General features: G+C 41.5%; 1 protein-coding gene across 1 annotated transcript in view; it reads left to right on the plus strand.

The window, feature by feature from the left end:
• The window catches only part of pi4k2a (phosphatidylinositol 4-kinase type 2 alpha), a 42,781-nt gene that overhangs the window by 13,789 nt on the left and 8,823 nt on the right, over positions 1 to 20,169 (plus strand). The window contains exons 2-8 of the mRNA XM_020519881.2: positions 7,249 to 7,449; positions 8,662 to 8,793; positions 10,617 to 10,770; positions 12,089 to 12,150; positions 16,437 to 16,536; positions 17,086 to 17,219; positions 18,356 to 18,415. Coding sequence (XP_020375470.2) covers positions 7,249 to 7,449; positions 8,662 to 8,793; positions 10,617 to 10,770; positions 12,089 to 12,150; positions 16,437 to 16,536; positions 17,086 to 17,219; positions 18,356 to 18,415 — 843 coding nt within the window. The remainder of the gene's footprint in view (positions 1 to 7,248; positions 7,450 to 8,661; positions 8,794 to 10,616; positions 10,771 to 12,088; positions 12,151 to 16,436; positions 16,537 to 17,085; positions 17,220 to 18,355; positions 18,416 to 20,169) is intronic.

Genomic DNA, 20,169 nt, shown 5'->3' on the forward strand with positions numbered 1-20,169 from the left:
TAAGCTGCAGAGCTGGGCTGAGAGGTGGCAAATGGAGTTTAATGCGGAAAAGTGTGAGGTGATTCACTTTGGAAGGAGTAACAGGAATACAGAGTACTGGGCTAATGGTAAGATTCTTGGTAGTGTGGATGAGCAGAAAGATCTCGGTGTCCATGTGCATAGATCACTGAAAGTTGCCACCCAGGTTGATAGCGTTGTTAAGAAGGCGTACAGTATGTTAGGTTTTATTGGTAGAGGGATTGAGTTTCGGAGCCATGAGGTCATGTTGCAGCTGTACAAAACTCTGGTGCGGCCGCACTTGGAGTATTGCGTACAGTTCTGGTCACCGCATTATAGGAAGGATGTGGAAACATTGGAAAGGGTGCAGAGGAGATTTACCAGGATGTTGCCTGGTATGGAGGGAAGGTCTTGTGAGGAAAGGCTGAGGGTCTTGAGGCTGTTTTCGTTAGAGAGAAGAAGGTTAAGAGGTGACTTGATAGAGACATACAAGATGATCAGAGGATTAGATAGGGTGGACAGTGGGAGCCTTTTTCCTCGGATGGTGATGGCTAGCACGAGGGGACATAACTTTAAATTGAGGGGTGATAGATATAGGACAGATGTCAGAGGTAGGTTCTTTACTCAGAGTAGTAAGGGTGTGGAATGCCCTGCCTGCAAAAATAGTAGACTCGCCCACTTTAAGGGCATTTAAATGGTCATTGGATAAACATACGGATGATAATGGAATAGTTTAGGTTAGATGGGCTTCAGATTGGTTTCACAGGTCGGCGCAACATTGAGGGCCGAAGGGCCTGTACTGCGCTGTAATGTTCTATGTTCTATAACTTCCGTGTGGCTGAGGACTGAATTGAGCCAGGTTTTACAACGTATCATTAAAAATAGTGTACAAATGAAAAATGAAGTGAAATAATGTACTGCTGATTAAATTAGGATCTTTGATACTATCAGGGTTTAAAGTCTGGCAGTCATTAGTGACTGTTCATTATGTAGGTAAGATACAGCATTGCACTTCTGAAGATTGTGTTTTTTGACTTCTGTAGCTGGCAGCACTGAAACAAGAGTGGAAGAAAAATGAGAGGATGTGGTGAAGAACAAGGCAATGATATCAAATTACAGATCTCCTGTATGCATCTTATCCAGCAGAAATATGCTCTGGCTTCCTTCTGTGTTAAAGGCAGAGATGCAAATGGCTTGTGGATCTAGCCGATAGCTTGTTGAGATTGCTCTTACGTACCTGGTTTATAAAGCATTTCCTGTTCAGTTTGTGGGTGTTGTATCTAAATGCAATCAGCATCGACTGTGTCTGGACTATTCACAGTACTCGCACTGAAATGTTTGTGATTGAATAGAGTTTATTGATCAACTTGGACACAGATAATCCTGAGAATATTATTGCTGACTTGTCTAAAAGGCAGAGGATGAAGTCAGAAATATTCTAGCTTCAGTAACTAGCCTGCACTGAGACAGCATTGAGTTCATCTGGCACCATCATTAGCCTCAGCCCCTTGATTTGGCCGGGGTGCTGTGTGGGCAAGGAAAAGTAGGGCAAATTGCTTCTAGTGCTGGGTGGTGTGCCAGGAGAGGCAGGAGCTGGCCTCGCTGCAATAATGAGCTGTATGCTCAGTACCATTCTGTCTGCCTTTACACTTCATCCCCTGCATATTTTTCAAGTATTCATCCAATTTCCTTTTGAAAATGTTTAATAAATTGACTTTATTTGTGGCACCAAAGCCAGATCCTATCCTCAATTAGGGCCAATAAATATTTGGATTAAAGATGATGAATGTACGCTGTTGGATTATCCAACTCTGGTGCTTGTCAAGTGAATGTTTTTCAGTGCATTTCATGATTCTGAAGTGGTTTTCCCCTGTTGGTAATTCTTTCCAGTTTTGCTGTACTGCTGGTGGTATTCTTCAAAACACATGCATTTTGTGAAGTTGTTGTTCCTTTGACCGGGTTGGTGGGAACTTTTTCTGTTCACTTAAGTTTGCTGGACTACACAGGCTTTGCTTTCCTCTGTCAAACCTCATTCCAGGAGCATACTGAAAAGCAAATTCAATCCCCAGCCACTTTTCTCTTCCTCTATGCTATCTTTTAAAACCTATTAGGGTATATAGTGGACACCCCTAAAAGGTGTTGGAAAAACTCGGCAAGTCTGGCAATATCTGAGAGAAACAGGATTAAAGTTGCACTGTAATCAGGAGTACGCCATTTGGCCCTCCAGCTTGCTTTGCCATTCAATAAAGCCATTGCTGACTTGATTGTAGTCTCAACTCTATGTTCCTGACTGACACAATTTTTTGGGGGCAATCAAGAATCTGCCTCCACAGCTCTCTGGTGTAGAGTTCCACACACCGGTGAACCTTGGAGACAAAATTTTCTCATCTCCTTTCATGGAAGACTGTCTTCTAGTTCTAGACTCCTTCAAGGGTCCAGTGCAACTCTTAGAGCTGCTATTTGGGCAATTGAGATTATTAGGTCATGAGGGTGTTTCAATTCTGTCCTCTTGGGCCGACTCATTGCATAATGTGGTAGTCGTTATGGCCAGTTATCCCTCTGAACAGTTGCTAAGTAGTGTTCTTTGGAGACATGCCGAATTCAAACTTTTAAAACTGCATTGCTTAATAGGTAATTTTTAAGATGAAATGTCTCAGTGGGAAATGGTGATTGACATTTCCCTTGAACTAAGCTCAAAATCACAGCCTCTGTACACTGATTTCTTTTCTCTCAACTCGCCCCTCTTCTTTGGTGGGTTCAATTTATGACAAGCTAGCTTAAACTTTTCAGGGCTGGCTCCAAACAAAAACTGGAGGCAAATTAAGAACAAGGTGTAAAGTTGGCCAAATGTTGATAAAAGAATTGTGTGAAGGAAGACATCAGGGGAAAGCTTGTGCAATACATTGTTTGAATCTAAACCAGATGTGTTTCCAGATTGAGAGCATGTGAAATGGTGGGATGAACATCTATCCAAATCATCTGTGTCCTTGAATATTTCCAGTTCCCAAAGTAAATATCTCATGGGAATCAAATTTGCAGTAAAGGAACTAGTTCATCTGAAGCATCAGTTGAGGACTGTCTGGTTGGCTGTTATTAAATGAGGCAGGAATTTATTTCTTTGACCGTTTGAACTACTTGAGGGGGAGACATTTGGTACTTATTTGTTTGCAGTTGTCATCCCTTTCTTACTGATGTTGGCTGCTGCTCAGTTAGCACTTTGAATTTAAAATTTTTGTCCTGGTGTTTAAATCTCTTGTGGAATTGTTGCATCCAAACTCTGTCCCCTAAATCCTTTTCCCCTATATTAGAGTTCTGACTCCAGCTTTTTGTGTGTCTCTCCTCCCCCCCCCCCCCCCCTCATAATCCTACAATTAGTATTTAATCCTTTGTATTTCAAGGACCCCGCAGCCTAGAATTTTCCCTTTAAACCAGCACTTTGCAAACCCTTTCCCACTGCGACCCCATTTTGAGGCCTGAAAATTGTCACAATACCTCAGTGAGAGTTGGTACCTGTTATAGAGGGAATACACCTTGGTCAGAGCTCCATAGTAGCCATTGCCTGCTTAGAGTGCTCCAACTCAAAGTTTTAGCTCTGACTCCACTTCATGACATTACCCCCACTTTGGGAAGCCCTGCCCTAAACCACACCAGCTCTCATTCACCCTCTCCTGCTCAAGACTCGTGTTTGGCCAAACCTTTCCTTGGATTTCTTTATCTCCTTTAGCTGCCAAATTTTGGGCATTTACTACATCATTCCTATGTCTATATAAACACAGGTTTTTGATTTTGAGTCTACAATGTGCTGTCTCAAAGAGCAACAGAAGTAGATTCAGTAGTAACTTTTGAGAAAGGATTTGCATCATTGCTGGAAGGGAAAGTAGTTGTCGGGACAAAGGCAAAGTAGGGATGAGCCCATGGAATTTGATACAGCTGCATAAGATGGACTGAATGGCCTCTTTCTATGTTGTAGCATTCTGTGCAGGTTGATGTGGTCAATATGCTCATCCCTCTGCCGTTGTAACCTATCCTAGTGTCTGCTTCAGTTTTAGCTGCGCATGTGCTATAAGTTCTTAATGTTTGTTTAAATCTAGACCAAAGTAAAGAATCCTGCATCTAAGTCACACTAGGCCTCAACTCCAGACATATACTGCATTCTGGGGTCTTATTGCAGCTATAAAATTCCCCTTCCACTTTTTCACTACTGATCTACGCATACCCAACCTTTAAATCCTGACATTGTCATTTTATAATTTGAAACTGCTTTAAATAGAAAAGTGATAACATCTTCAGCATTACTGCCTTGATATGTCATCCTTGTACAACTTGTTTAGTCATGGTGTTGTGCTGCACCGAGGACTGTGATACTTTGCCTTTGGTTTTAATAACAAAGACCAATTTGGTTTGAATTTGCTAAACTGTTGGACAGTCTTACCAAAGATTGAAGGCACTTGGGTGTTGTGATAGGCTTCTTTTTTAACTTGTATGGTGATTTCTACTATACACAATATTTTAGTGCATTGATAATCAGATGGAGCTTTTCCCAGGATGTCTCAAAGCTTTACAACCAGTGAATTATCTGCACATGTTTTTAAAAGTGTTGCGTCAGTTTTCTTGTGGGGAGCATGGCAGCCAGTTTGTACACAGCAAAGTGTTGCAAGCAGTGATATGATAAACTGGCTTATCTCTGATTTTGGTTGTATGTTAAGTATTTACCTGAATGCCAGGAAGAACTCTACTGCGCATCAAAATAGTGACTGAGAGATCTTTAATGCCCACTGGAGAGGGTACAAGGGTCTTCAGTTTAATGTTTCGTCTGAAACACTGCAGAATCATATTCTGGCACAAGTTTGACAGAAATGAGAGCCCATTTTAAAGGATTCAGTATGTGGTTTCTGTGCAGCAGCTGGAATTTTGGCTTCATTCCCTCCACTTCCTGAACCCTATCTGAGGTGTAGTATTGAGATATGCTTTATGTACTCGGCCTGTGTATATGGCTGCTGTCAAATGACCTTTTTACAATAGTGAGAATATTCAGTGAGTAACTGGTTGCTAAAACCTCCTTTAAGATGGTAAATGGACACTTTTTCCATCCAGTGGCTGGTCTGAGAGACTATCTCTGAGACATCAAAGCTAAACCCAATTCTATGCTCAGACTCATAATGGCTTATGTTTTACATTCAGTACAGAGGGTTTATGTAACTCAATTGAACAGGAAAGTCTCACTTTTTAAAGTTAACTGTAGCTTTGCCTCTCAATCCACATCCTTCAGATTTTTCACCATGAATGAATTACAGGCTGCACAAGGAGCTAAGACTTGTGTCCAGTTATCTTGGATGTTATCAGTGCAAATTAGTTTGGTGATATGTTCACTTGAACAAGATAGTAAGGCTTGTCAACTTACAAACAAGTAGGTGCACGTGTAGCCTGGCAGAGATGCAGTAACTAAATGGACCCAGAATGCATGTGAGCAAAGCTTCTGTCTGTTTTGGGTGAGGTATTAATCTGAGACCCTGTCTGCCATGGCATTGGGTGGGGCATGAGGGGGTCTGAAAAAATCCATGCCATCAAGTGAAGTGGACTAGCGGAGTTCTCCCTGATCCTGGTCCATATTTACCCCTCAATCAACATTATGGGACCAGATTGTAAGATGGCTATTTTGCTGTTTGTGGGAGCTTGCTGTGTGCAAATTGGGTGCAACATTTCCTACATTTCAACTGTGACTGCACATTGAAAAAAACACTTCATTGACTGCAAAGTATTTTGGGAGAAGCCCAATGGTCATGGAAAATGCAATGAAAGTCCTTTTTTACCCTCTGCTGCTTTGCTGTATTGACCTTGAATCCTCTTGAGAAGGGGACCTCATGATACGCTGGGTGCGAAACCCGACCTACCAATTTTGGCTAAACTGTAACAGAACAAAGTATTGGTCCAATGGCGAATTTTGCATTGATATTGTTGACCCACACCTGAAATTCAGTTGCGCGGTTGGAGGAAATACTGGGATGATTTAATTGCATAATTTTAGGAGTGGCTGAGTCTGGGAAAAGACTGTCGTCAGTGTATCTTGTGATCTTTACACATTTGAAATAATGAAAAGAAACAGTTTGTTTTAACATCAGATTGCTGGACCGAGGTTAGTGTATTGACACTTTGGTGATGAGATTCAACCGTGCATGTGAGTGGATTCCAAAATGAATGTCCCTGAGCTAATGTTTGTAAAGCAGGGACTTTTCTTTTTGTGTGTGTGGTGGGGTTGGTGTGTTGGGGAAGGCATGTTTACAGAGCAATGTGAGGCATAGTGGATGATACCCTGACTTCTGGGAAGAAATCTATTCCTGATTAGATTTACATTCCACTTATACAAATCTGATGCTAAATTAGCAACCTTGACCAGGAGGATGGCTAGTTCGGAATGGTATCTCCCTGAAAACGCAAGTGTTTTTCCTGATAGAATCAAAGCTTAAGGGGTCAATGTAGAAGCAATATTAATCTGCTAAACTTGTTTCAAAATATGAAATTTGATCATGGGTATAGACAGATTTTTAACTAACTTGATGTTATTCCACATCTCTGGAACAGGTGGGACTTGAACCCTGGCCCGGAGATAGGAACACTACCACTACATCACAAGAACTCTAATATAAAATGTATCAGCTTGTGTTTCGTGTGGGTAGTGGCTATAGTTTTTGAACGTGGACAACCTCTTTGCCAAGGTATTCAGTGACTATTCCACAAGACTTAATTCAGGTAAAATGGCATAGTGAGGGCTCATGTAAAATCTGGTCAACAGCCAGACTGGGTGACTTAGTTGCTATGGATTTGGGGTTGAGGGAGGCTAGTTAACTCACTGGGAAAAGAGTACAAGTTGTTCACTTCTGTAGGTAATGGTAAGAACGATGGTGCTGACTGAGTAGACTACTCTTCTCAGTCTCTCAGGTTTAAATCAGTGTAAATGGAAAATTTCTTTTCTGTAGTTAAGATCAAATTGGCCACTGAACAATGTTGTTTTTGGTTTGTTTTAATAGAAGTCTTAAAATGTGATATTTTGTAGTGTGATCCTTTTAGTCAGTCCCTGGAAACTTAATATCGATTTCTCTTGGAATTGTAACGCTGTAGTTAACCTGGGTATAACTCATCAACACCAACACATTCAGAGTCACTTTGATATAAAGGTTTGCTTTTTGACTTGTTTAAAGCTGTTCAAATATTGATGCGAGTCAATAGACTTATTCATTCTTTTCATCTGTCCAGAAATTTATAGGTGTTTTTAAACCAAAAAATGAAGAACCATATGGTCACCTGAACCCTAAATGGACCAAGTGGCTACAGAAACTGTGCTGTCCGTGCTGCTTTGGCAGAGACTGTCTCGTTCTTAATCAGGGCTATCTCTCAGAGGCAGGGGCCAGCCTGGTGGACCAGAAACTGGGGCTTAACATAGTACCGAGGACTAAGGTAGGGCACTGGACTCTGTGCTTTATATCTTTCGCTGTCTTTGCCCTCTTCCCAAAGCATAGACTGATCCTAAACACAACCCCACAGCTGTTGACAGCAGTCCAGTGACTGAGTGCCTGAGTCTTTCACTGCACGATTTTACCTTGGTCCTATTCTTGCACAAGATGCCACATGCAACCACTTGAGATCAAACCTAATGAACTTCTCTCTCTCTGGTCACTCCATATGACAATTATGGAACCTTTGAGCAGTGCTGGTTTCTACACTTAAATGCCACACAGCTGTCAGGATGAGCCACTGAATAGACCAAGTAAGTGAGCTGGTGCTGCTTTGCAAAGCATCAGTACCTGCAGCTGAGGTTGGTTGCACTTATGTTCAGTATCAGATGCCCTAGATCTAGCTGGTTAAAGTACAATCAGTCATAATACATTGCAGACTTTTGTTTTATGGATTTATGTCCATCATCTCCCTGTGCTGAGCTAGTTTTGGTCCTGCCTCTGTCGCCAAATAACATTTCAATACCATTTCCAACAGGAAAAGAAACTGTTGGGCATGTACTTGTAATTCAGTGGGGCGGTTTCATTCATCCTTAATACAGTGGAGACGTGTCTAAGTGTACAAAGTCTTTTGCTCCAACTTGTGTTTCCCTTCATTTGTCTCAGCACTGGTCACATAAAAGATGAACCTCCTCTTTCAATCAGTGCCTGTAATTCTGCTCCTTTAGCTTGATGTCAGTTTTGACTATCTTCTATTTTAAAGATGTGATTGTAAATGTTTGCGTGGGCATTTTGGGGTTTCTTATTGTATTTCCTGCTAATGTTATTTCTGCTAAAGAAAAGGAAGTTGAATACTGTACAATTCCAACATGGTCAGTGCGGTGGCTGGGTAGGTTATGAGCAGAGCTCTGCCTGGCTTGAACAGGGGTTGGGACTTGAAGCAACAAGTGTTCAGCATAAATCATGTGCAATTGCTTACTCTATAATAATCATTGATACGTTCTCACCTTTCACTCTCCAAAGGTGCAACTTTGTCTTGTTCCAGATGGTGGAAGACTTGACAGTCAGCAAAGTAGTGCCAGCAAAGTAGTATCAGCATATTCTGATCACAAAGTTTGCACCTCATGTAGGGCATTCCAAAATAGGGCTGAGCATTGCATTAAAATGTATTATGCTGCGTTTTTCTTAATCCTGTGATTTACCCCTCTTTCTGCAGGTGGTGCACTTAGCAAGTGAGACTTTTAACTACAGTGCAATTGATCGGGTGAAATCCAGGGGGAAGAAACTGGCTCTTGAGAAAGTGCCAAAAGTTGGGCAGCGGTTTCACAGGATTGGTTTACCTCCTAAGGTACCAGCTACTAATTAATGTCACTGTTCTACGCTCTGTTTCAACACTTCTTTCCTGCTGCACTGAATGGGGATGTGCATTTTTCAATATATTTCTCTCCCTATCTTGGAAGCAATATTCCTTCTTGGCTATGAGAGATAGTAGGAACTGCAGATGCTGGAAAATCTGAGACAACAAGGTGTAGAGCTGGATGAACACAGCAGGCCGAGCAGCTACGTAGGAGCAGGAAGGCTGATGTTTCGGGCCTCGACCCTTCATCAGGAAATGAAGGGTCTAGGCCCGAAACGTCAGCCTTCCTGCTCCTATGATGCTGCTTGGCTTGCTGTGTTCATCCAGCTGTACACCTTGTTCCCTCTTGGCTATGTCTGCTTTGGAGGTCTATTCAGCAGCAGGAAAAATGGTAGGAAATGTAACCTGGGAGGGCAGTTGGGATGCTACTGGATGTGCTTCAGTATGTTGTCTCGTTCATCCACTATTCCCAATGTTTGCAGGGTTAGGTACAGTAGTACCTCTTTGTATCTTCATTCTTGTTTTTAATCCCTCTCTGACCTCATCTACCCACCATCCACCCCCCCCACCCCCCGATCTGTTTTTGGTCACTTGTCCTGATGTCTCCTTCTGTAGCACTGTTAATAATTTAGGTAGCTTAGGAAATATTTCTACGCTGTACGTAGTTACGTTCAGGTACTGGATCATAATGAATCATAATCTCTGAGATTTCTTCCCTAAAATTCTCCACCTCTGCATTTCTTGTGCATTTGTCCAACCTGTTGACCAACTCTCCTGATGTCATCTTAGTGCCATGCATCCCTCCACTGCCCACCAAATTGATCCATCTATCTATGTAAGATTCCAGAAAGGTGCACACTAACAGCTGTACTGCTGTCTCAGCTACCATAACCAAACAAAGGACTGGAAACCAGGCGCTGTTTATGTTCTGCATCCTTAGAAGGATCGAGTTCAGTTACTGTATTGGTCCTTGTCCAATACAGTGAATTGGCTTGGTGATGGGAGACAAGCCAATGTGAGGTTTCTGCATGAATGTCAGGAGGGCACGTTCATGTGTTTATTTGAAGGTGGAGGTGGCAATTTTTTTCTTTTTTTGTAAACGGACCACGTAGGATCCCATGGTATATTTGGGCCTTCTGTCACATTTGAATGCTGAAGGCCAAGGTGTCTAATGATCTCTGCTGATAATCTAATTTAATGGTTAACAATTACTTGTGGCATTTTGTATACTCATTTTAGTCATTATTCACTTTTCATGTTGTTTGGATCATTAAAGGTTCTATGGAAAGAGTTCTAATTGGATATCACGGTGGGGTAGGGGGGGAACCTGAGGTGGATTGTGGACCCCAGTGGTGTCTTAAAATGAGTATCTCATGGTGTAACATAATGTTAACAGCATGACATCAGGCCCTTCACTTCAAACTTCACAAATTTGCTCCTACCTTTCCATTCCTTGTATGCATGCTGCTTCATCTTAGTCTGTTTGGTATTGATCTCAAATTATGGTAGTAAATTCTACATTCTAACTGATCTTTTCTGATAAAAATTCTTATGGCGTCTGGTTGTAGTCTCAACTGCACATAGAAGGACTTTTCATATATATCAGCTTGCTCTTTCCAAAGGATAAGACATGTAGTTGTTTATAATCTTTTCCTGATGAATGAAAAAAACTCTCCATTTTGTTGTCATTTTAGTAATTATTTTTTGCCTTTTCTAATAGATAATGATAGTAAAGTACTGATGTGATCACAAAGCAATTGTCCAACTTAAATGGGTTCAGATAACTTGAGCTTCCTCCCCATACTCCTTTCTAGGTTGGTTCCTTCCAGTTGTTTGTAGAAGGTTATAAAGATGCCGATTATTGGTTGCGGAGGTTTGAAGCGGAGCCCTTACCTGAAAAAACCAATCACCAGCTGCAACTGCAATTTGAGCGGCTTGTGGTTCTGGATTACATCATCAGGAACACAGGCCAGTATTGCAAGGCATATTGCCAATTTCCTGTCCTGTTCCAAAGGGGTTAACTCCTCATTGGAAGTGCTTCTCCAACAAGGGCGCTTGCTTCTGGGGGCAATTCTTTGTGTTTATGTGCGTGTATGTGCTAGGTGAGTGTGTTATTGACAGGTCTTTTCTTGACCATTACGATGTTGGGCTACTTCTCCCTTGCAGCTGGATTGGACTTGGTATATTTGATCCAATGCTGAAGCCGTCCTGAAATTTTGAGGTGTTGGATGTGCTTGTAGTTTGACCAAGAGGATGCGTGCTTTTAGTGGAGTGAGGTTTCAGCTTGACCTGGAAAGGTTGGCCAGCATCTGCGAAAAAAAGTCAATGGTTTTTAGGTGTAAGTTAGAAGCTATTGAATAAGATTGGCATTTGCCACTAAGCTGTTCCCTGTAGCCCAAGGATATTGGTTGTGGCCACTTAGTGATGATGGGGATAATGCTTATCCTTGGATTCTTCTTAGAAATTGGGCTCCTCTGCAGATTTTGGACGTACGCTGCTCCTGACAAGGATGCAGCCTTGACAAATTGCCTCCATTGTATCTTTCAGGCTTTTTGTAACTTGACCCACAGTAGGCATTAAACTCACCGGCCTGAAATTCCTGGGGCGTGGTTAGTATCTTTTTAAAAAGTAAGGATGTAACTTTCCTTTCTGAAATTTCAAATGCATCTCTTCAGAGTAGTCAGAGTTCCTGCAATTTCATTTATTGTTTCATTAAAAATGCTTTCACCTGGCTCCTTAAGAATAACTTAAGGCTGTATGGCTATTCAATATTGTGAACCTTACTTTTGTGATATTCTCTAATTTCCTTTCCAGGTCAGGTATGTTACCAGTCCTTCATGTAAAGCCTGGGGCAAATGCTGTTGAATGTGTTTCAGTAGATGAGATGAATAGGAGAGAAAGGTGATTAGGAATAAATGGGTACGTGTTTGTTTGTAGCAATGTTCTCCCCCACGGAGTTGTACTGAGTTTGTGTAAATGTTCAATTTTAGATATGAGAGCGCATGTTGTGGATGAGGGAAGTATCTACAAGCTTTCTTGCCATGCTGCCAAAGAAGAGTCTTTTTCATAGCTGAATGGGTAAATTTCAGCCTAATGTACAGAACCAGACAAACCATGGAAGCTCTGGTTCCTGGTTGTTTGTGAGCTGGTTGGTTTCAGTATGGGTGAGTCAGTTCAGTTAGCCTGTGCCTGTGCATAGAGTTCGAGAGTAGGGGAACAAAGTGTAAATTGTGGGGGGGTGGAGTTGATAAACAAATGTTTCATCACAAATTCATTTTTTCCACAGATCGAGGTAATGATAATTGGCTGATCAAATATGACTGTCCAATGGATAGTGGCAGTTCAAAGGTGGGTAGAATTACTGCTTTCCAGTATTTTTGTCTTTGGAAATATGTTCATACTACAGAGCCATGCATAATGGCTATGGTTAATTCTGCATGCCTTTTTAATGAGTTGATATTTTTAGTGCTCATGCAAACTTTGACTTGGGGATTATCCATTAGCGAGGCAGCAGCACTAGAAGAACCTCTACCCTCGTGAACTTCAAAGAACAAAGAACAGTACAGCACAGGAACAGGCCCTTCAGCCTAACAAGATTGCGCTTCAAACTAAAAATCTTTCACCTCTTTGCGGTCCTTTTACCTCTTTCCTGCCTATTGATATATCTGTCAAGATGCCTCTTAAATGTTGATATATATCTGCCTCTTGCAGTGCATTCCAGGCAGTTCCCTCTGTTTCTTTTAAAAAAAAAAAAAAAACTTGCCTCTTACATCTCCTATAAACTCGCACCCTTATCTTAAATCTATGTTCCCTAGCAATTGACATTTCTACACTGGGGGGGGAAAAAGACTGACTATCCATTCTATCCATATCTCTCAATTTTGTAAACTTCTATCAGGTCCTTCAATTTTCAAGTGAAAATAAACCATGCTTGACCAATCTCTTCTCATAGCTAATACCCCCCAAAAAAAACCACATAACAACCTGGTAAACAGTTCCTGTAGTCTCTCCAAAGCCGCCTCATCCTTCAGGTAGTGTGGCAACCAAAACTGTACAGTGTTCCACATGTGGCCTAACTAAAGTAGTGTACACCTACTACATGACTTGCCAATTTTTATACACTGCCCAGACCAATGGAGGCAAGCATACCATATGTCTTGATGATCACCTTATCCAATTGTGTTGCCATGTTCAGCAATCTGTGGACCTGTACATGTAGACCTGTCTGTATGTTAATGCAACTAAGAGTTCTGCCATTGACTGTATACTTGCCTCCTGCATTAGATCTCCCAAAATTCATTACCACATGTTTGTCTGGATTAAACTCCATGTGCCATTTCTCTGCTTAATTCTCCAACCTATCTATAATCCTATGGTAGTCTCTGGCAATCTTCCTGACTATCTGCAGCTCCCCCAGTCTTTGTGTCATCCACAGACACACTAATCGGGTCACCTACATTCTCCTCCAAATCATTTCAAACAACAGGGGTCCCAGGAATGATCCTGCAGAACACAACTGGTCACAGATCTCCAATCTGAAAATACCCTTCCACTCTTACTGTCTTCCATGACCAAGCCAGTTCTGTATCCATCATATATGCTCTCCACAGATCCCATGTGACTTCCTTTTGTATCAGCCTGCCATGAGAGATCTTGTGAAAGGCCTTATTAGTCCATATGGATAACATCTACTGCCCTGCCCTCATTAATCATCTTTGATACTTCCTCAAAGAAACTCAACTAAGTTTGTGAAACATCACCTTCCCCACAGTGATGCTGCTTATTGCTAATAAGTCCTTATTTTCCTAGGTGTGAGTAAATATCATCCTCTGAGTCTTCTCCAATAATTTCCCTACCACTGAGGTAAGGCTCAGTGGTTAGTACTTTCCCGGTTTATCCCTAATGTCGTCTTTGAGCAAAGGAGTGCCGGTGGTTATTCTCCTGCCCTTTTGGGACCTCTCCTGTGACTAAAGATAATACAAAGATTACATTTAAGGCCTCAGCAGTTTCTTCACCTGCTTCCTTCAGCCTTCTGGGATATGTCACATCAGGTCCTTATCTACCTTAATGCTTTTCAAAACAACACTTTTTTAATTGACGTAACTTGGGACATCAACATACCCATCTTTAGACTCTCCATAGTGACACCCATCGTCTACCATCTCCTTCTCCTTTGTGAATGTGGATGCAAAGTATTTGTGAAAGACCTCACCCACTTCATCTCCTTTTGTCCTTGAGTGGACCTACCGTTTTCCTAGCTACCCTCTTGCTCCATAAGTGTTTATAAAATGTTTTGGGATTTTCCTTAATCCTGTAAGCCAAAGACATTTTGTGGCCCCAGCTGCCCTCAGTCCTTGCTTTGTGTTCTTTAAACAGGATTAACCAGTGATTTTCATCTATGAGAACATAGAGATGTGGTACATGGCTAGAGTTGCAAGGTGTAAAGTAAAGAATGAATTTTACAGAAACTGGGGACATCCCCCAGCACTTCTGTTTGACAGTGACCAGTTTGTTGATTTGTCCTGTTTTTGGCATGTATTTTCTTGTGTCAGTTGTTTCTCTTCAGCTCGCAGTGCATTTGTCTCTACCAATCTCTCATTACTGTCTTCCTTCATTATTAGTTTCTTCCTTCTTTGTGATGTTTCCCAGATATTTGACTGCTGAAGAGATTTCTCTGTGGCATAGTTTTTATGCTGCGTAGTCATGCTGATTGCGTTGTGCCTAAAGTTTGAAACATGAGTCAAAGGTTTTGAAAGGGTTAAATACTCAGCCAACACTGAGATTGCTTAAGATATAACGTCAGAAACATGCCACCTTGCAGGCAGCTGATCTCGACTGTCTCTCGCCCTGCTTCTGATTTCTTTAAATCTCACTTAAGCGCAGCTAACAGGCCTTTATATAACCTTTTGCTCTTGGTTTTAAATTGGATATCGTTGGCTCGACATAGTAAAGCCTCAAAAGCCATGCCGCACAATTTCAGGATGTCCTAAATAATTCATAATTCTTCAGTGAAATTATAGGTGGATTTGAGACTAGAACTACCCAAAGCTAATGTAAATGATTACAGTTTTAGTCTTGCAGATTTCCTTCCCTCCATCCCAGTGCAGATGCCACCATACTACTATAGATCTAGGCTAGTGTCAATGAGCTATTTACTGAGGAGGTGGGAGGAGGTGTGCCGTTGCAAAAGGGACTGATTCACCCTGTGTATAGTATCCAATTCCTTTAGTGTGTTTGTAGGTCTGATCGCCAGATGATCAGGAATGGGAACCTGAGCAATCTTTCCTTTGCCCTAAATGCGTTTTTTTAACTGCTTCACCATTGCTTTGTCTGAGATCAGCCAGTGTTGACACAAGGTCTAACCTGGGCACCCCTCACTTGCTGCATAAAATGTTAGCAGCATTATCAGAAACACTAGTCACAATGAAGTTAACCAGTTTTTTAAATTTAAAATGCAGCACCTATAATCATGTAACACACTTAGCAGGGAACACTAGCGTTAAGCTGTTTGTGTTATCATCTACTTGGAAAGTACCGACTCTGCACTCGAACCTTTCTGCCTTTAGTCCAAAATAATCTCAACTAGAGCCATCAGTCTGTTGGGAAATGTGTGCTAATACTGTGATTCCACTACACTCTAGATCATCACAAAGGTTAGACTTAAATTATCCCAATCTTGTCTGAACTTGGGTTAATAGAAAGCACTGACCAGGTTTCTGTCTTTAATAATAAATTACTTTTTAATGCAAGAAAATGTGCTCTAATCATAAGCAAACAACTTTGACTCTAAACTCTACCTCCCCTTAAACCTGCACAAACAAATGCAGACAGTCAATGATAAACAAAAAAAAAGTTATGGTTGGGGGAAAAAAAAAATTAGGGGAACGCTGTTAGCATCCGTCCACAGGATTCAGTGATGTGTCAATTTGCTTCTTCCAAGACCACCTGATCTCTGATCTTTCTAAATGGAGATGCAGGACAGTTGGTACTGTAACTGTTCAGTGTCTCAGTCGCTTGTTAGACGTTAAATGATGAATGAGAATAGGTAGCTCCCTTCCAATTCTTTGTTACTTCTCTGCATGGACAGAGATTTAAATAGTCTGGGGATTTTATCCTCTAGTGCTAACACACTGGCTCCTGGGCAGGTGGATAGCTTAACATGCATTTGTCGTCATGCTCTTCACTCCTGACACACTGAAGTGGTCCCGATTATCGTTTTTTTTATTTCCCTCAATTGGCAGGCTTTTTCTAGACAAAGCTGCCCCAAACACACCCATTGTTCCCTTGAGTCTCCAGCTTCTCTCCACAACATCCCCCACCCTCCAATGCTGCTTGAGAAAAGCCGGTGTAAATACAACTTGTAACGAACTTAGTAACTTGTTTTAAAACTGCAACATCTTATTTCATGGTTTCCTTGGTTTAAAGCGGTTTCCTTTTCTCATTATGATTCGCAATCCAAAATAAAAATGGTCTCCTGAAGAGTCACTGGACTTGAAACATTAACTTTCACTTCTCTCCACAGATGCTGCCAGACGTGAGATTTTCCAGCAAATTCTATTTTTGCTTCACGTTTGCAGCATCTGCAGTTCTTTCAGTTTTGAAAAGATCTTGTCTTTCCATGTGTTTTCTTACAGGATAATGACTGGGTTGTAGTGAAAGAGCCTGTTATAAAGATTGCGGCAATAGACAATGGCTTGGCTTTCCCTTTGAAGCACCCGGACTCCTGGCGAGCCTGTGAGTAAATTTAAATTCAGACATCATGCAAAACAGAATTTTTTGTAGAACTCTTAAAATGGTGAGCTTTGTTTGAATTTTGACTTTGGGTTTTGATCTCCAAGTATGTGGCAAATGACAACTGATCAGACAGACCTATGAATGGTTGAGTGTCAGGTGTGATCTTGGGGCTTGAGTAGAAATCACTTGAAACTTTTTGTGCAGCGGAATATTACATTATGAATACGTTATCAGAAGACTCTGGAGTGGAACGCAGAGGCAGGAGGAGCAGCTATAACTGATGTTTAAAGAAAAATGGATTCTAATAGCCCCAGCTTAGCATTTGTGCATTATCAGGCCTTGCACCTTCACGACCCTGGAGTTTTATGATCCAATCAAAATCTTGATTGAACACATAGAACCAGGAGAAGGTGTTGGGTGTAGTGAGCATATGTTGAGTTGGACTGTTTGGGTAACGAAACTCTCTCATGCCCTGATCATTATTAAATACAAGAGAACACTTTCAAGAAATGGGAAAGTTTTTTTAGCAATGCTTTTATTCTTTTGCAGATCCTTTTTACTGGGCCTGGCTGCCTCAAGCGAAGATTCCATTTTCCCAGGAAATTAAGGACCTTGTTCTTCCAAAAATTTCTGACCCAAACTTTGTGAAAGATTTGGAAGAGGACCTTTACGAACTCTTCAAGGTTAGCAACCTGAGAACATGCATTTCTCATTCACAGTCACTGATTAGGAAGTCCATGAGAGTGAAATTGAATGGGCTGGTTTTTGAAGACTAGCCAGTTTTTATGGCTGAAGAGATAAATTTCAGGAGCTCAGCAATGCTCACTTTCTCTCAGAACAGACTACAGTAGTTCAAGAAGGTGTCTTGCTGTTGCTTTCAGCACAATTGCCTGTGATACTGACATCCCATGAATGAATTGAATAAAAAGTGGCAATCATTTTCTTACAAAGTGTGACAGTGAAATTTTTTAGTTCCCATTTGAACTAGGGAAGGAAGAAAGTCTTGCAGTGTGAATTGATCTGTAGTTTTAGTGAATGCATTATTGTGCTTGCTTGAGACCAGAGTAAGGAATGATGATAGGTGTGTCCTTGTTAATTAGAGGCACTTAATGATGAATTGACATGTGTCTCAATTTTGACAACATGCCTTTCAGTGTTATAGCACTATGTTGAAAAAACATTATGGTGCAGTTTTATCAGGTACAGAATAGTATCACATTTCCTTGGCATCTTACTTTACAAGTTGGGGGGGTGCAAAGAAAATATTGTATTGTCTGAACACATTGGCTAAGGGCAATTTGTCTGACTGACACCAGTATCTTGATATGCTTGAGTAGCAAAAATGTCAGTTGTTTGCTCCTGTTGTGTCTTCAGTTATCAGAGCCCTAGCCACTCGAGTGGAATGTCAGATCACAGCAACAAAGTGCATAGGGGCTGCTTATTGCCTATTATTTTCCACCAAGCCCAAGGTGTGAAAGCTGATAATTGGGTTGGCTGAGTTTTGTTCACCAGCTAGTCTGCTGCATTGAATTGTGCCCCATGTCATTTGCTGTGTTTCCTGGTTGTTGGTTTCTGTCTGCAGCCCTTTCTTAACTCGGTGTCTTGACAGCAAATGAATCACACAGGCTTCACAGCAGAGTCAAATTCTGCCCTCATGTCATTCCCTGTGCAATGGATCGATTTAATCATTTCTGTTAAGTGGCTTGCCTAAAGACCTTGAATTCCACTAGGGGGCTTTCTTTGGCAGTGATTTTTTTTTTGTTGAACTTGCAATCAGGTTCAGAGTATTGGAGTTAAACCATTTTTGTTTCCTTTGCAGAAAGATCCAGGATTTGATCGTGGACAGTTCTACAAACAGATCTCTGTCATGAGAGGGCAGGTGAGCTACTGGGATCTGCTTGTGTCCTGGGCTTGAGTGCTGTCTGAAGAAAACCTGTCATTACAGTCTTGTCAAAGATACCAGTATAGCAAGAGCTAAAGAATGGTGCAAAACCAGAGGATGGGGTTTGACTGCCTTTTTCTATTCTGATCAGGTGGACCAGTGCAATTTGACTTGTAAGTCCCTCCTAGCCATTCAAAATCAGAAATTTACCTGCTATCTGCAATTAAATTGTCCTGATTACTGAGAGTGTTTCCCTATTGAATTTGGGGCTTCATCCATCTTGATGACCTTGTTCTTCCTTTTTCCCCCAAAGTAGAACCTCCATCTCTTCCTCTGGGCCATGAAGACCATCAGCTCAAGGTGGGAGTTCAGACCACAGGCTACCAACGTGCCCATGTATGAATGGGAGGAAGCCTCACCCCTGCTCCTTAAGTCCTTTCTAAAGTGGCTTATGTGGGTGGCTTTAGGAACCTTTCTCATGTGCAGTGAGGAATTGGAACTGAATCCAGGTGATGTCCATTGTCCATCTATTCTCACTTAGTCCATGCTAAAATGAGAAAGGAGCACTGGTTACTTTGCCATCACTAGTCAAGAGGTCTGCCCTTGTAATCCAGAGAGGTTCAAATCCCACCATTGCACAGATTTTGAATTTAGTTTAACAAGGTTCTGGAAATGTAGTCTCTCGAGGGAGAATAATTAAAAAGCTTGAATGCTCATGTTTGATAGTGAAGAAGCAAGCTATTAGTAGACTGCTCAGGCAGGGAGACAAGTGGCAAATGGAATTCAATCCTGTGAAGTGTGAACTGATGCATTTAGAAGGACAAACAAGGCAAGGGAATACTGAACAAATGGAAAGATGCTGAGAAGTGTAGAGGAACAGGATATTGAAGTCATATCCGTGTCTCTCACGGTAGCAGGGGAGGCAGTGGCCTTGTGGTATTATTGCTGGACTGTTAATCCAGAGACCAAGATAACATTCTGGGTTTGAATCTCACCATGGCAGATGGTGGAATTTGAATTCAATAAAAAAAATCAGGAGTTGAGAATCTAGTGATAACCATGAATCCATTGCTGATTTTTGTGAAAACCCAGCTGGTTCACTAATGTCCTTTTTAGGGATGGAATGGTCTGGCTTACATGTGATTCTAGACCCAAAGCAATGTGGCTGACTTTCAACTGCCCTCTGGACAATTAGGAATGGGCAATAAATTCTTAGGTGATGCTCTCATCCTGTGAATGAATAGAGAGAGAGGAAAAAGACAGTGGATAAGATGCTTACCAAGGTAGCTAGGAAGTTTTCCTTTATTAGTTGAAGCCTGGACAATAAGAGCAGTGTAACGTACAGGTATGTTAGAACTGTTTAAATGATTAGCTGGCAACTTGAATAGTATGCAATTCTGGTCCCAACATTACAGGAAGGATTCGATTACACTAGAAATGGTAGAGGAGATGTATGAGCATGTTGCCATGACTGGAAAATTTTAGTAATGAGTTAAGTTTTTGAATATACTGTGGGGAGGGAAATACTTAGTTTTCCAAATCCAGTCTGGTTCTGAATTAACTCCAAAGTGGAGTGATAATGGACTCAAAACATTAACTTTGTTTTTCTCTCTCCGCTAAGGCACCTGAGTTTCTCCAAGACAACAAGGTGCAGAGCTGGATGAACACAGCAGGCCAAACAGCATCACAGGAGCAGGAAGGCTGACGTTTCGGGCCTAGACCCTTCATCAGAAAATTCTGATGAAGGGTCT

This window comes from Rhincodon typus, chromosome 20 (genome assembly GCF_021869965.1).
Source record: "Rhincodon typus isolate 14 chromosome 20, sRhiTyp1.1, whole genome shotgun sequence".
Lineage (NCBI taxonomy): Eukaryota > Metazoa > Chordata > Chondrichthyes > Orectolobiformes > Rhincodontidae > Rhincodon > Rhincodon typus.